Genomic DNA, 14,814 nt, shown 5'->3' with positions numbered 1-14,814 from the left:
CTGAACTTGTGGTAATAAGGGGGATGTTTTGCCCTGAAGAGAGAATAAAATCATGGCTGGGACTTTATGCAGTGATTCAAAGGCCCTGCAGCATTCCTTGTAGGGCTGTTTAGCTGGTTCACCTACCCAGTTTTTCTCTCTGATTAACTGCGTGTTGTCTCTTATGGAAGTCTGTGAAAACATCTCTTTTTTTCACTGCCCTGAACTTGGTGAAGGGAGTCAAATAACTTCTGGCCTCCAGTCTTTATGTGGACAGTTTTCCTGAAGAGTAAACTATTGACAGAGCTGTTCTTTAGCCAGTTTATATCAGCATAAAATTGAGCTTCTAACTGTAAACATTGTGTGTCTGTTTTTGCTTTCTATGGGAATTTCCAGCTAGAGATCTTCAACACTTCAGGCATTGCTTTCTTGGCTTATGTAGTGCTCCCCAAAGAGGTTATTATCTCCATTTTGTAGCTGAGTAGAGTCAAGTGCTGGATGGCCAAGCCTTAAAACTGACTAAAAAAAGGTTTTGGGGATGCATACTTGGTACTAGTGATTTCCATGCTGTGTTTGTTAATTTGTAAGAAACTTAAAAAATGTACTCTGACCCAAGACAGTCAGGCCAGGTTCTTTCTCCACTGCCCATCACCACCAGCAGTGAAGGCTGTGTAAACTGAATTAAACCTCCCCTGTTGTCTCAAACAGATGGTTTAAAATACCTGGTTCAAGACACAGCAAGGTCAGTGAGATTGCATAGGAGCTATTCAGGACCTCACCTGCAGAGGTGATGGACCAAGCTGCACATGGGAGTTCTGTCCAGTCTGCAGGACTCTGCCAGTGGGCAGAGCCAGAGCATCCCAGTCTGGCTGTGAGCCAGGGTCTGTGTGTGTGACCAGCAACATGGAAAACAATACATTATTTAAAAGAACCAGATGTATATGTAAGTTAAAAAAACCCAGCCAAACCACCCATGAATACAGAACCACAAACATCCTACTGTGTTCTCAGTGATAACTTTTTCTGGCTAAAATCACAAATGCTATCTGTCACAGTCAGAGCAGAACCCAGGAGGGCTGGGACTTTGACCATTAGATACTATTCCTCCTGTTTCCTACTCACAGCTTTGGATGGAAAATCATTTAAATCACACCTAGCTCAGACTCAGCCTAAAGTGAGAAGTGATCTCCACAGTACCCAGGATGGGGATGCAGCTCTCCTGGCACCTCTGCCCTGGGAGCAGCAGTGCCTCCTGTCACTCCCAGCCTCTGGGGAGTGCCTCCTCCCTGGGCTCTGCCTCATCCATGGCCATCTGTGCCAATGGGCTTCATGGCAATAATGCAGGAGAAATTATACAGGGCTTGTCTTGGTTAAGTCAGAAAATTATTTCTAAGGGGATGCACAGGCACTAAGGACAGGCTTACTGACTGCTTGTCTGCCAGAATCTCATCATCACTTTGCTCAGACAAATGGCAGTAAGGCAGAAAGATTAATCTTTCCAGACTAAGGGATACCTGAGAATAATGTTTTCCAGTACAGAAGGTAAAGGGGGTTTCTTTTTGGGACTTAAAGTGTAGGCTATGGTGGGAATAATATCTGTCTTTCCTGCCTAAGATTTTCCTCTAGGTAAACTCCTTGGGGCATTTCTTCTCTGTGAAACACTAAGAAGAGTTTTGCTGCTTTCCTAAGGAGGAGGGTATTGACACTAACATATGTCATATGAAAGAGTCCACAAGAGAGAGAAAATGAGGATAGTCATGCCAAAATGACAGAGAGTCCCAGAAAGTCAGTACTCTTCCAGCAGTGAAAAAGGAGTGTTTCAGGAGAGGGAAATGCTGACTTACATCTGGAACCAAACCCTTTTCCCTCTGCTGTGTTGTACTTAAGCAGATTTCAGCTTTGTCATATTCCTATTTCCAGAGTGAAGGGCAGAGCCAGGGGATACAGCCCATCCCATTTCTAGCAATTCCAGTGTTTGCTGAACATGTGGGCAGAGGAGGATGAGTGGGTGGCTGGCTGGCTTTCTGGCCTGATTACATGAAAGAAAGCAAACGTGCAGTCAGGCTGTGAGCTTCCTGCCTTGAACTTGATCATGTTAAAAGTGTGAGTTTCTCCTGTGAGTTCCATAAGAACCCAAGATGTTACAAAATGCTGTAATCCCATCCCTCTGGTGAGGGGGCTGTAGCTTGAGCTCATCCATGGTATCCACCAGGAGAGAGGTCTGCAAGCTCCTCCAGCACAGGACAACTTCTAGTCTTATTCCTTAACAGATGCCAAAGAGATCAGCCATAAGGAACTATCTACAAATGTACTTTTACTCAGAATTTGGTTTCTGTGTAGGGACTGGCTGGCAGGCAGCTGCCTTGCTGGTTTTACCACAGAGCCAGTGCTTTTTATCTGGAGCTTGGAACTTTAAAGTAGCTAGAATAATCTACTTTACTTTTTCTGACTTCACATGTAGAAAGAATAAATGTTGGGCAAGTATTTTGCCTCCAGTTCTGGTGTGTCTTTTAAAATAAGATACAAGAATTATAGAAATTTGTAGGTGAATGCAGGTATGAAGTTTTTTATAGTAAATGTTAGTGTTTCTGTAGTAAGATAGTTTCAAAGAGAGAACTATTCCAGACACACCATGTGGCAGAAATTCCACTGACTTCACCCATGGCTCAGGGCAGGGAATCTTTCCAGCTTCCTACCTGCAAATATTTCCCCTCTGAGCCTTATGTCAGTGCACTCAGTGCTGAGCTCTGATACATATCCTGATCCACCTGGGGATTCCAGGGCTAAAGCCCAGGTCTGGTTAGGAGCAGCTGAGGGAGCTGGGGCTGTTTAACCTGGAGAAAAGGAGGTTCAGGGGGCACCTTTGTGTTCTCTGCAGCTCCCTGAAAGGAGGCTGCACCCAGCTGGGGATGGTCTCTTCTCCCAGGTGACATGTGAGAGAAAAAAACTCAGGTTTCACCAGAGGAGTTTTAGATTGGATATTAGGAAAAATTCCTTCACTGAAAGGAACAAGCTGCCAAGGAAAGTGATGGAGTCAGTCCCTAGAGATATTTAAAACACTGTGTAGATGTGGCACTTAGGGACATGGTTTAGTGGTGGGTGTGGCAGGGGTTACCAGTTGGACTCAATCTTTGGGCTGTTTTCCAACTAAATGATTCTATAATTCTATAAATAAGGAATAATAGTACAGTTCAGATTGCAGAAGCTTTTTCCAGGTCTGCAGTTGAAAGTGGTTCTGAGGTTTGCTAATAGTAATATTGTAATGGTAATTGTGGTACTTAAGATTCTTGCAATGGAATAACAAAAGATTATTTTAAACATATTTATTTTTGAGGCTATCCAAAGAAATACAGGGTCCTCTGTTTTCTGATTACATTTGCTCATACATTTTAAATATTTTAAATAATTATGATCCCAGTTTGATTTTCCTGGCAGATCATACAGTGTTTGTGTACATCTAATGAACAAAGGCATTTGTGGTGAGGAAAAGAGAATTATTTCCTTCCTCTAATGTGTGAGAAAACTTAAGCTATTATTGGAATATTTGCCATTATGAGGTATTCTCAGTGCAGCCTTCCACATGATGCCATTTTATTAAAAATAACACTTTTGGGGATTCCTTTTTTCTTTCTTTTATGGTTTTGGAGCTATTGAGATACATTTATTCATATTTTTACACATTTTATTGCAATGGATAAAAATTTGCTGTACTCCATTCCTCACTCTCACTCACAATTACTTTTTAATGAAAATAGTGATCTTTTGTTTTCATATGGCTCCAGAAGATGGAATATAGAAAAAACTGACGAGAACTTTTGAGTCTTTTGATTGAAATTATGCAAGTTGGCAGTACTGGTGGAATGTTTTATCCTTAAAATTTTGAGCTAAAGCTATATGCATGTGAAAACCAGATTTTTAATGGCAGCTGTCTGCAAATGTAATTACAGAGAGTGCATCCAGGCAACCATTATGTATTAAAGACATTTCATCCTGGTGAGGTGGAGAACAATGAGTTTTGTGCTGTGCCTTGAACTCAATTATATTGCATATTATATATAGAAGGTGATGAGCAAGTCTTTGCCAGTGAACCTTTTGAACCCAAATGAAGTGTTGGACCCTTTAATATGCATTTATTTTAGATCTTTCCACCAACTCCCTTTGGACAATGTGTCATTTTTAAAATCAAAATTTAATTACAACCCAATTAAACACTTCAGCTTCTCCTTAAATATGTGGGGTATGATAAGAACTGGATTTACTTGAGTGCATGACTTAGCACATACTGCTGAGTTAGTGCTGCCAAATCATTTCCCTCTGTTCTGTCTGTAACTTCCATTACAATCTGCCTTTGCCAAAATTAACTAACTGTGTGGTGTGAGCAGATGCTGAAAACATAAGCCATTGAATCAGGGTCATGCAGGAGACAGAAATGAATGTTCCCAGCAACTGTACAGTCACATTTCTCTAGGAAGAAAAGAGCAGTGTATTTACACCAGACTGAGGACCAGCAATTGAGAAAAAACCAAAAAACAAAAACAGACACATTAAAAAATCTTATGATTTTAGGGAAATCAGGGCTTTGTTTAACTCTGAGGTGCAAATGCTCTGCCACAGATACATCTACATTTTGTGTTCCAAAGAACAGCAAGTGCCATGAAATGCTGTTTTTTTTCTGGAACAAAATATAGGGTAGGTCAGATAGTCAGGAAAGGATGCTGAAGTATTCTGAGATTCTAGCTCAGACATAAAAGTATAGGTTCATCTCCCAGCTTTGCTTAGATTTTTTATGTGTCATTGAGTGAGTAATTTCATCATTCTTTTGTTCTTGGGTTCTCCCTCTGTAAAATGGGGCTGGTGCTCTTCCTTCCTTTATGGAGTATAATGCCTGTAATTTATGATGTGCTCCTGAGTAGCATAAGGATCTTTGTAAGCCCATAAACATTTCAGTGGTTTTACTTGCACCCTTAAAGGCAGCTTAAGTGCTGGGAAAGGACTGTTTAGTGCCATCCTTTTCTTTTTAGTAGTTTCCACATCAAAATTGTTCCATTTGGAACTCAGCATGAGTTTAAATTCGAGTCTGTTCTCATCAGCACAAGCAATTTCAGGCTGATAATGGGGTGGTGGAAACCTTGCATAAAAATAAAATAGATAAAAGAGATAAAAACCTTAGTTATGACCAAGGGGGATCATCAAACATCTTTACTCGTGTATTTTGTTTCACTTATGTAATTTCAGGTTTTAAAGTTCTTCAGATTCCATCAAAATATCAGGAAATTCCCTGTTCAAGATTTTTCTTTAACTTTTTAGGAACAGAAAGTGCCATTTCCATTTGCTACAAACATGTTTACAATTACTTTGACCTTTAACTCTTAAGTTAATGTGCAATTATGATAAAAAAATGCCACAAAATTCCACTGTGCAGTATTAACTCTAAGTTGATCAGCACTTCATTAGTTGTCTGATAGAAGGAAAAGAGCATCTGTGTAGTGTATTATACAAAACTCTTGTCTATTGGCTTGAGGTACCTCAGGTCCTGTTTTCTCATGGTTGTCATGAAATTGATTTGGTGGTGTCAGCTGAGTTCATATTGCAAAATTAGCTCATGGAAATGAGCAGTGCTCTTGATTTCTTTACTTAGGAGAGCCTTGGAGCTTAGTGTGTCTAGAAACTGAAACCTTCCACCTCTAGACTTTATGTCTCCTACAGGTCATATATGAAATGACTCAGGAGGGAACATAGAGAAGTTGCTGTAGTGTCAGGCTGCCTGACACCTGCCCACCTAGTAAATGTGTGTGTGATTCTCCTTCCCATCTCCTTTCTCATCCATATGTAATTTCTAATCTCTCTGATTTGTATTTATGAATAATTAATAAGTTTGGCCTTGTCTCCTAAGGTTATCAAAGATGTGTGCAGCAACTGTACAGGAGCTGTAGACTCTGATGGGCCTTTGTCTGGTTCTCCAGTGCACAAAGTGGAGCTGGAAAAGGTAAAGTTACCAAAATGGTGAATGCAAAACTCCTTATGGTACTTAAAGAGACACTGGTAGGCACTGGGTGTTAATTCCTGCTGCCTTGTGTTGCTGTTTCAGACAGTCCCTGTGTTGTGTTGGTTTGTTTGGATATGTGCACACATCCTGCAGTTGAGGTTTCTGCCATGTCAGTGTTTGGCCACAGAAGGGTGCAGATTAATGGGTCTGATTTGTGTGCTGAGATGCAGAGCTGGTCCCCAGCACAAAGAGCAAGCAGGGCTGTCACTCTTGGGGCAGAATAGATGAAGGTTATACCAGGGTTTGAAGGGAAAGTCTCTTATTTTGGGGAGTTTAGTCCTTGAAGAGCTCCCTGGGCACGGTGAGGTCACTGTTTTGGCAGGCACTTCCAAGCATTCCTGTCTCAATAGAGAAACTTGGCTACTCACACGTGGTACTTGGCTACTCCCTGCCTTGACTCAGCAGGATGTGAGAGCAGGAATTTGGGAAGTGAGCAGCTTTGCAGTGATTGATTGGTGCATTACCAACACCAGTTTGAGCTCCTGCTCCATTAATGCATCCATGTGAGCAAATCTCTCTGCAGACCCTGCTTAAAAATCCCACTGACAGAGACTTCCTCACCCAGGTCCTAATGGCAAGTGCCACCCCTCTGGTGGCAGGGCACCTCTACCTGTGCTGTTCCCTTGCTTTGATCCTGGGACTGTTCCAGGACAGCCCAGACTTCTGCTTTCACAGGCAAAAGCTGTTGTGTTTGCAATACTGCACAGTATTGACAAAGTAACTTCAAGTGTTGAAAAATAGGGTTTTTTTCTAAAATGCATGCCATGAATAGGTGTAATTTATCTTGTCATTTGTTCTTTTTTTGTGATAATCAGCATGGCTTCACCACTTCTGAGTGATGTGGTCATCAAAGCTGTGCTGTCATAAGCTCTATCTACTTGGACCCAGACTTCATGCAGAACTCTTGCAGAACAATCAGTGCTAATAATTTATTTCAAAAGCCTTTTTTGCACATATTGAAAGTACTGAAGCACCTTGTAGGAATATACTATTTTCTGATAAATTGCAAATGCATGTATGAAGCATTCTATAAAGATACAGCTTTTACCCTACTCCTATCTGATCCATGTAGTTCTTTATTGCAACATTTATAGTCCAGAATTACATTAAAATATATGGCAAATTATGAATATTTCACTGTTTTTAATACATTTTCAAATATATATTATTTTATTGTTTCTGTGCTTTTCTAAAGCCTCTAAAACTGAAGTTTTTACCATCTCCTAATTCTCTTCCAAGTGGATGAGAGCTTGAAAGTGTGTTTTATTTCGTAGTAATTATATTTTTAAAGGGACTCACGACAATTGATTTTATGAAGGTGCAAACATTGTGTGTCAGCTGATCTCTTTGCCCCTGCAGAAGTTGTCATTTGAGAGGCCAAGCTCAGATGGGGAAGGTGCTGTGGAAAATGGCATCACTACTGTGTGCAATGGTAAAGAACAAGGTATGTCTGGTGTGAGTAATGTGTGCTTTGACAAAGGGAAATACATCACTTTTATCTTTCCAAAAATGTCATGTTTTTGAATGGTTTTATTAGGATTCAATTTAACTTGAAAGCTGAACTATCTCAAGAAGGCTTCCTTAAATTTTGGCAGTAACAGAAAGCATTGTGCAGGTAAAATCAGTATAATTAGTATAGGGAAACAGAATATAGAAATTTTGATTTGGCCTTTTCTGTGTTCAAAAGTAAATTTTTCAAAGCTTGAGCGACCACTAACAGATTTTTTAGTAACTGTGTAGTGGCAATATAAATAGTGTTGTAAACCTTCTAAGCAAAAAAGTTATGATTAAATACTAGATGGAAAGAATCATGCATATTTTTATACATGTTTTATATATGTGTGTGTGTGTGTGTGTGCACAGATACCTTCATATATAAACTATCATACTACATATGATTATATTAAAAAATAAATATATGGTCATGCAATATCAGTGAATTTTTGAGTATATATGAATATAATTTTGCATATGCTACTTTGGAGCTGTATGTTCTGTAGTCCTTATAATCTAACAAAGGTAAATCCCAAATCCAGAGGAAATTCTGGCCAAGTTATATCTAATACACTCAGCCTTAGCTTGCCATGTAGCAGTGTAGCTTGGATGAGGCATTTTTCTGCTGCTGTCAAGTGAAGGGTAACGTGAGCTGCAGTGAGCACAATGTCAATACTGGCCTTGGTGCCAGCACTGTCTCACCTTTTGACTCATTTCCCTTATCTCCTCCCTGGCTCATATTCCAGCATTTCCTGGCTATACAGATCTCTGAACAATATGGAGCAATTTCATGGTTTGTGGTTTCCTGAAAGTCGTGGTACATTTTTACTTTTTTTTTTTTTTTTTTTTTTAACATTTTAAAATCTTCTATTAAGCTTTCATAAAACTTTGAAACCTGTGGAGAATCATCTGTGACCCAAAACCTGTGTTGACCACAATGTCCAGAAGTGGCTCAGGCACCCTGCAGAAGGTGTGATGATGCAGCCCAGCTTAGGTGCCTCGAGGAGGGTCATTTAAAATACCAGTGGCTTTTGAAAACTGACTTCCAATACACAGCAGAAAAAATAATGGGCATTAATGACTGCAAGAAGACTGATGTGTCCTTGATGAAGTTATGCTATGTGTTTTTAAAAAGTCTGGGGAGTGTTGAAGGGAGGCTTCAGAGAGTGATCATCTGCAGCTGGCACCAACCACCAGCCCCTGCTCTCTTAACCAGCTGCTTACTTTGCTGAGGGGAAGGAAATGAGAATAAAAGGCTTTTGTGACAAAAATCACTGGCAGTTGGGCAATTAGTATATTCTTTAGACTGAAAAAGATGAAGTAATGAAGGCCTTTTTTCTGCTGCCTGTCAGTTCTGCAGGAATGTCAAAGGAAGACAGGACAGAAAAAACAAACACTAGAATGGGCTTATTCCACTGTGGGAATGATTCCCTTGGGCTTCTGTCTCACAGAAATGAGATTTTCTGTCTCTGGCTTTTTTCAATTCTTTTCACCTGCCCTTCAGTAGCCACAGCCAGCCTTTGGCTGCTGCTGTGTGGGATGGGATGGGATGGGATGGGATGGGATGGGATGGGATGGGATGGGATGGGATGGGATGGGATGGGATTCCTCCCTCCAGCAAGGGGCCTGCTGCATGTTTAGAGAGCACAGTGTGAGCTGTGAACACCCTTCCCTTGAAAGAGATAATTGGAGCTGGATGTGTTGGAATTGGCTGGGGGCAGCTGTTGGCACTTGCAGAGCTGCTTTCCCCTCAGCCCTGGCAGATTTGTACAGTCTTGGCTACAGATACAATTTCTAAATAATGTTCCATGATTGCTAACAATTAAACTAAATGTGATAAATTATACCATGGTGAGTCCCAAATTGCTTCTCTATTTTCTGGGCATGCTTCTTCCCAGCTCATCATTCGTGCAGTCATTTCTCATGTGAACATTTTGCCCATTTTTTCCCTCGGTTTGTGCAAGTCCATAACCACTAAGTGTTCCCTGTTGCAAAAGGAATTGATATGTTGGGGATAAAGACAGAGCAATTCAATTAATAAATATTTTAAATGAATTGTTCATCAGAATCACATATCAGGGCAAGTTGATGGAATTTTTGCTGCCAGTTAGCAAAGACTTTTGCTGTATTGCTCAAATCCAGTTTAGGCCAATTGAATGTTGTTTCTGAAGTTTATTTTGTTTGTTCTGTTTTGCAAATAAAAGGCCTGTTTTTTTCTGAACCTATTTAATCTTAGAAACTCTTTTTTTAAAAAAAAGGTATTAGGATTTTTATCATGTAGGCACTTTCAAAAACCATATCCACTGTCCTTGCCATATTGCATTCAGCAGCTGAACATGCTTCAGTTCTCACAGTAATAATATTCCTAGTATCAAATGAAGTTGGTGGAAGCACAGACTGGGTGTTAGCAAAATACCTCTTTGCAGGAGATCTTTTTCTTTCCAGTGGTTACAGCTCTTGAATATTCATACCAATCCCACTAATTTCTTAGTAGTTAATTCATAAGAATTGTCTTTCTAAAATGTCCATTGTGATAAGATCTCTTAACCTAACTGTACGTAGAAGTAATTTTGCTAAGCAAGCATATTCTGCCTTTTTTTGTAATTATTGAAGTATTTTGAGAAAAATGTTTAGGAACATTGAAGAAAACAATGAAGAAATGTCTGGCTGGATTTTTTTTGCTGTGTATGTGAGCTAAATTTATATACAGGTACTTCATACATACTCTTAAATTATATGATGGCTGCTGTGGAAAGAGACTTGAAGATTGATTAGATTAAAATTGCAAGATTGATTTTTGTTTTTATTATCCTTCAGAATGCCATGATTTTTATAGCACAGATAATTATATACATTTTATATAAATATATATATATATAATTATATATAATTAGAGAAATATATAATTATATTAGGACATATAATTGTCTCATTGAAATCTGCAACTTTTGTACCAATGTTTGTCTTGCATGGGATATTTTTGTCTGAACTTCTGTTTTTATTCAGGTTCTTGCTATTGGTTGGTGTACCCACACTACTAAATACACACTTCTGCTTTCTTGATAGTGAAGAGGAAAAAAAGTTCAAAAACAGAAGCCAAGGGCACTGTGACTAAAGTAACAGGGAAAAAAATAACGAAGATCATTGGTTTAGGGAAGAAAAAGCCATCAACAGATGAACAGACCTCATCAGCTGAAGAAGATGTTCCAACATGTGGTAAGTGATTTTTTTTTTCCTTGAGTCTTAAATGCACATTGCTATTAAAACTTTATAGCATTCTAGCCTAAGAATTTCTCTAAAATTGCTTTTATTGCAATAATTGTTCCACCAACATTGGAAGGATGCACCCAGACTGCAAGAGGAGTAATCAAGTGTTTGTCATTTGCAAAGAGACTAAAATAATTTGATTTAAAAAAAAAAGGTAATACAGGGTCAGGTATCACTGCTTTTTGCAGAAGTGAGGAGGAAGAGAAATGTGAACAAGAAGCATAAAGAAACAAGTGCTTTTCTCAAAGGAATTGTTATAAAATTAATTTAGGCTGTACTATGAAATAAATTGAGTCTAAAAAGTAGAGGAAGGTTTTTGGAAAGTGGTCAGGTCTTTTTTAGTAGATTGTGGTTAAGGCTTTATGGAATAGCAGACAGCAGTCAACTGGCCTCAACCAAATGATTTGAGTTTAATTATGGGTTCCTAAAGTGGTACATATTGAATAAAATGTAGTAAAAAATTTAAAAGTAAGATGGTAAATAATAAATAGTAAAAGTAAAGTTTAAAAGCAAATAAAAAGTAATCTTTTTAAACTCTTAATTTTGACTATTCCATATGACATCTGTAGTATGCAAGGAAGTGTATAAAAAGTCATGCAGAAAATACTTGTGTTTATATCATTGCTGTGAAGATTTGCTCACAATTTAAGACCTTGTGCCATGTAAGTACTTTGTGTAATGTACTTAGCTGATGTCCTCACAGCTTTGCTGTTTTAATACAATTGCATTGTATTTACATTCTCCAGTTTATCTTTTGGTGCTCCAGTATTAGGTAACACTTCCATACATGAGTAAGATTGAACTCACCCTTCACCCAATCCCTTCTAAAAACAGATTTCCTTGGAAAGCTTTGAAGCAGTTGCACCAGATCCTGAGTTTGGATTTTACCCTTTAATTGACTAGAAAAACTTAGGGAAACCCAGAAGTCTGTGATTAGGGAGCAGTTGTCAGAACTGATGGAGCATGAAGTGTGATGGATGCCTGCCCAAGGTGATGGGAGCAGGTCCCTGGACCACCAGAGAGAACTTCATAGATTACAGGTGGCTTTCAGGCCACATTTTGGGAATCATTCACATAAGAAAACTTTGATTAAGTAAGTGTATGTATATGTGTCTATACATCAGCTAAGTACAGATGTGATTTATTGACAAAAGAACAGCTGGGAAAAGCTGTGTCCAGCCAGATGTATTGTCCAAAGCATCTGGCCTCCATAAGGGCTCAAACATCCAGGCTCTCATACTCTGTTGATTATTCTGCATTATGTGAGACATTAACCACAGCTGTACAATCTAATTCCTCATATTTCTATCATTAGTTTGGGCATGGACATAAATACAGATTCAGCCATTACTGTTTGCCTGCATTTGGCTCTACTCAACACCACTTGCAGATTTTAAAGGAAAATATATAAATGTCTGGGCTTTGGTCATTGCAGGAAGCCTTGGCTAGAAGGAGTTTCTCACCACCAGCAGTTTGGTTCAGTTCAGTGCCCTCTGGGAGGCTGAAAGTTTTTACACTTTAGAAGGCTCTACCTCCCATGAACAAAGGGAAGATCCCAGCAGGGCTGCAGGTGTCACCCAGCTAGAGTGGAAACTAAAATCCACCTACACTGGAGTTATGGCAAAGCTCTTGCCTACATCACTGCTCCTAGACTGCCTGCACTAAGCTGAAGTGCTGATGTCCCAAAAGGGAACACACTAGAGCTTGTGAAGGTTTAAGCACAGATATGTAGGGAAAGTGGGATCCTGCATAGTTCAACTCTGAAGCAGGAAGTTTTGCAAGAGCTTTTTTGAGAGGTGCACTGGGGGCAGAGAGGGAAAACTGTCTGAAAGAAAGGCCTCTCACTCCAAAACAAGCTGTATCTGGATTGCACAGGAAGGTTTTTTTCATTTCTAGGGATTGCAATGCACAGTGATACAGGGTTTTTTTAAAGGAGGAGGGAGGAGAGCTGAAGAGTGTGATTGTCACAAGGAGCCAAAACCAGAGGATTAAGCACATCCTCATTTTTTATAGCACCTTCCAAGATGTGCACAATTCTGATCTGCTATATCCTGTTGGATCACACTTTGACATTGGAACCATAATGTTGGAAGGAAAACCCAGAAAAATGAATAATAAGTCATAGTTTTAATGAAAACCAAAGGGAGAGCTCTCCACCAGGATTAAATGAAAATCATGTCTGAGAGAGAAGACAACTTTTTAACCTCACTTCTGGCTTTTGCAAGATATCATCTATTTCCCTCTTCATAGCCTGTTTGGAAGCAGCAACAGGCTGAATTTATGTATTATTTGTAGTGTGGAAGAAAAAGTAAAAGGTTTTGGTTTGTTTCTTTTCTATTTCCAAACTATACTAAGGCAGAAAAAATGGGCATTGCTTTGATTGTAATGTTTGAGTCTGAAATGATTGTTGCTATGGCACAGAGAAGAAAAACCACAAAACTGTCTATTTAATTATATTATATGCCAAGACACTATTTTGATACAGAGCATGATAAAAGTGGGTGGATTTAAAAGAAATTTTAATGACATTTTAATGTGTAAGAGTACTGTATCATGATTACTTCCTGAATTTTAAATCAATATGAATTTTATTTCTGTTTGCATAGGTAACAGTCTTCTAAGTTCTGGTTTGCAAGTGCTGCAAACCAGATGTGCATTCTTCTTTCCAGATGTAATTAGAACATAGACCATCAACACATAGTAGGACTTTTAAGCACTGCCTTGGGATGTTACACAAGGTAGCTCAATACATACTCATATAACATGAGCTGTGATTTTCCCAGAAAGGTTTGGTCAGCCACAGTTATCAAAGTCATTCCTCACAGAGAGGCAGAAGGAGCACATCAGCTGTGTATGTAAATTGCTTTATCAGTGTCCCTCTCCCATTCTTACTGGGGTCCTGGGGACCTGTGTGCTCCTGCACATCCAGCTGCTGCAGGGGCTGACACAAAACAGCTGTTTGCACGTGAGCTGATCACATATTTATATGCTTTTTCTAGGTTATTGGCACAGTGAAAGTTTTCATTAAAAGAAGTGGGGTAGGGTCATTTACTTGTCTTCCTAAAATCCATCTGGACTTTCTATTAGAAGAGGAACAAGTTACTTAAAGGCTAGCATTACACTGAGAAGTTTCTTTTTCTCTTTTCACAAAAAGCCAGGAGTAAAACGTCTCACACTTCGTTTTATTGCAGGATATCTCAACGTGCTGTCTAACAACCGCTGGCGTGAGCGCTGGTGCAGAGTGAAGGACAACAAGCTCATTTTGCACAAGGACAGGACAGACCTGAAGACACACATTGTTTCCATCCCCCTCCGGGGCTGTGAAGTCATCCTGGGGCTGGATTCGAAGCATCCCCTGACCTTCCGCCTGCTCCGCAACGGGCAGGAGGTGGCTGTGCTCGAGGTACAGCAGCTCTCACTTCTAGCAGCTCCCACAAGCTGAATTAGAGAGGCACTTTCATGCAACCTGTGCCTGTCCATTCTAAAAAAAATATATCTTTGGAGTAATATTGTTGCAGAGATGAACAATAAATATTGGAAGGAGAAAAAAGTAGTGAGTATTGTAGACAAAGAAAGAACTGAGATTAGGTGTAGCTCAGAAATCTTCTCAGTAAAATATTTTGCTCTGCACTGACCTCCCCTTGGCCTGGTCCTAAAATATCCCTGCTCCTTCTCTAAGCCCACAGGAATATAATTACTTTGGGTAAATAACTTGGCAATTATTAAACAATGGTTTACTGTTGATGGGAGCTCTAAAACTCCTAACTTTAATTTATCTGCTATTTATGGGAGCTCCTTTTGCTCAGTCTGTGTCTATATCAATACAGTTAAAATGCAGTGTGCCAGCAGCCTGGTGTGTCTCTTGACTCTCCTCATGTGCACACACTTTGGCCTGTGTTAGGTGGGTTGGGTTTTTTTATAGGGATTTTATTAATCATCTTTTAAAACCTGAAATGAGAAGACACTTAAAGCCAAGTATAATGAGCAAGAGGCAGCCTTCACTTTTAGAGTCAGGACAGGCACTTTGA

At 39.5% G+C, this 14,814-nt stretch overlaps 1 protein-coding gene across 4 annotated transcripts in view; it reads left to right on the top strand.

The window, feature by feature from the left end:
- Window positions 1–14,814, top strand: part of AFAP1 (actin filament associated protein 1) — a 110,737-nt gene that overhangs the window by 77,046 nt on the left and 18,877 nt on the right. For all 4 annotated transcript variants that reach the window (XM_056490134.1, XM_056490135.1, XM_056490131.1 and 1 more), the window contains exons 7-10: window positions 5,873–5,965; window positions 7,385–7,469; window positions 10,586–10,735; window positions 13,978–14,189. In XM_056490134.1, coding sequence (XP_056346109.1) covers window positions 5,873–5,965; window positions 7,385–7,469; window positions 10,586–10,735; window positions 13,978–14,189 — 540 coding nt within the window. The remainder of the gene's footprint in view (window positions 1–5,872; window positions 5,966–7,384; window positions 7,470–10,585; window positions 10,736–13,977; window positions 14,190–14,814) is intronic.

This window comes from Oenanthe melanoleuca, chromosome 4, assembly GCF_029582105.1.
Source record: "Oenanthe melanoleuca isolate GR-GAL-2019-014 chromosome 4, OMel1.0, whole genome shotgun sequence".
NCBI lineage: Eukaryota > Metazoa > Chordata > Aves > Passeriformes > Muscicapidae > Oenanthe > Oenanthe melanoleuca.
Note: the sequence above shows the minus strand (reverse complement) of the source record. Positions and strands in the feature narration are given on the sequence as shown.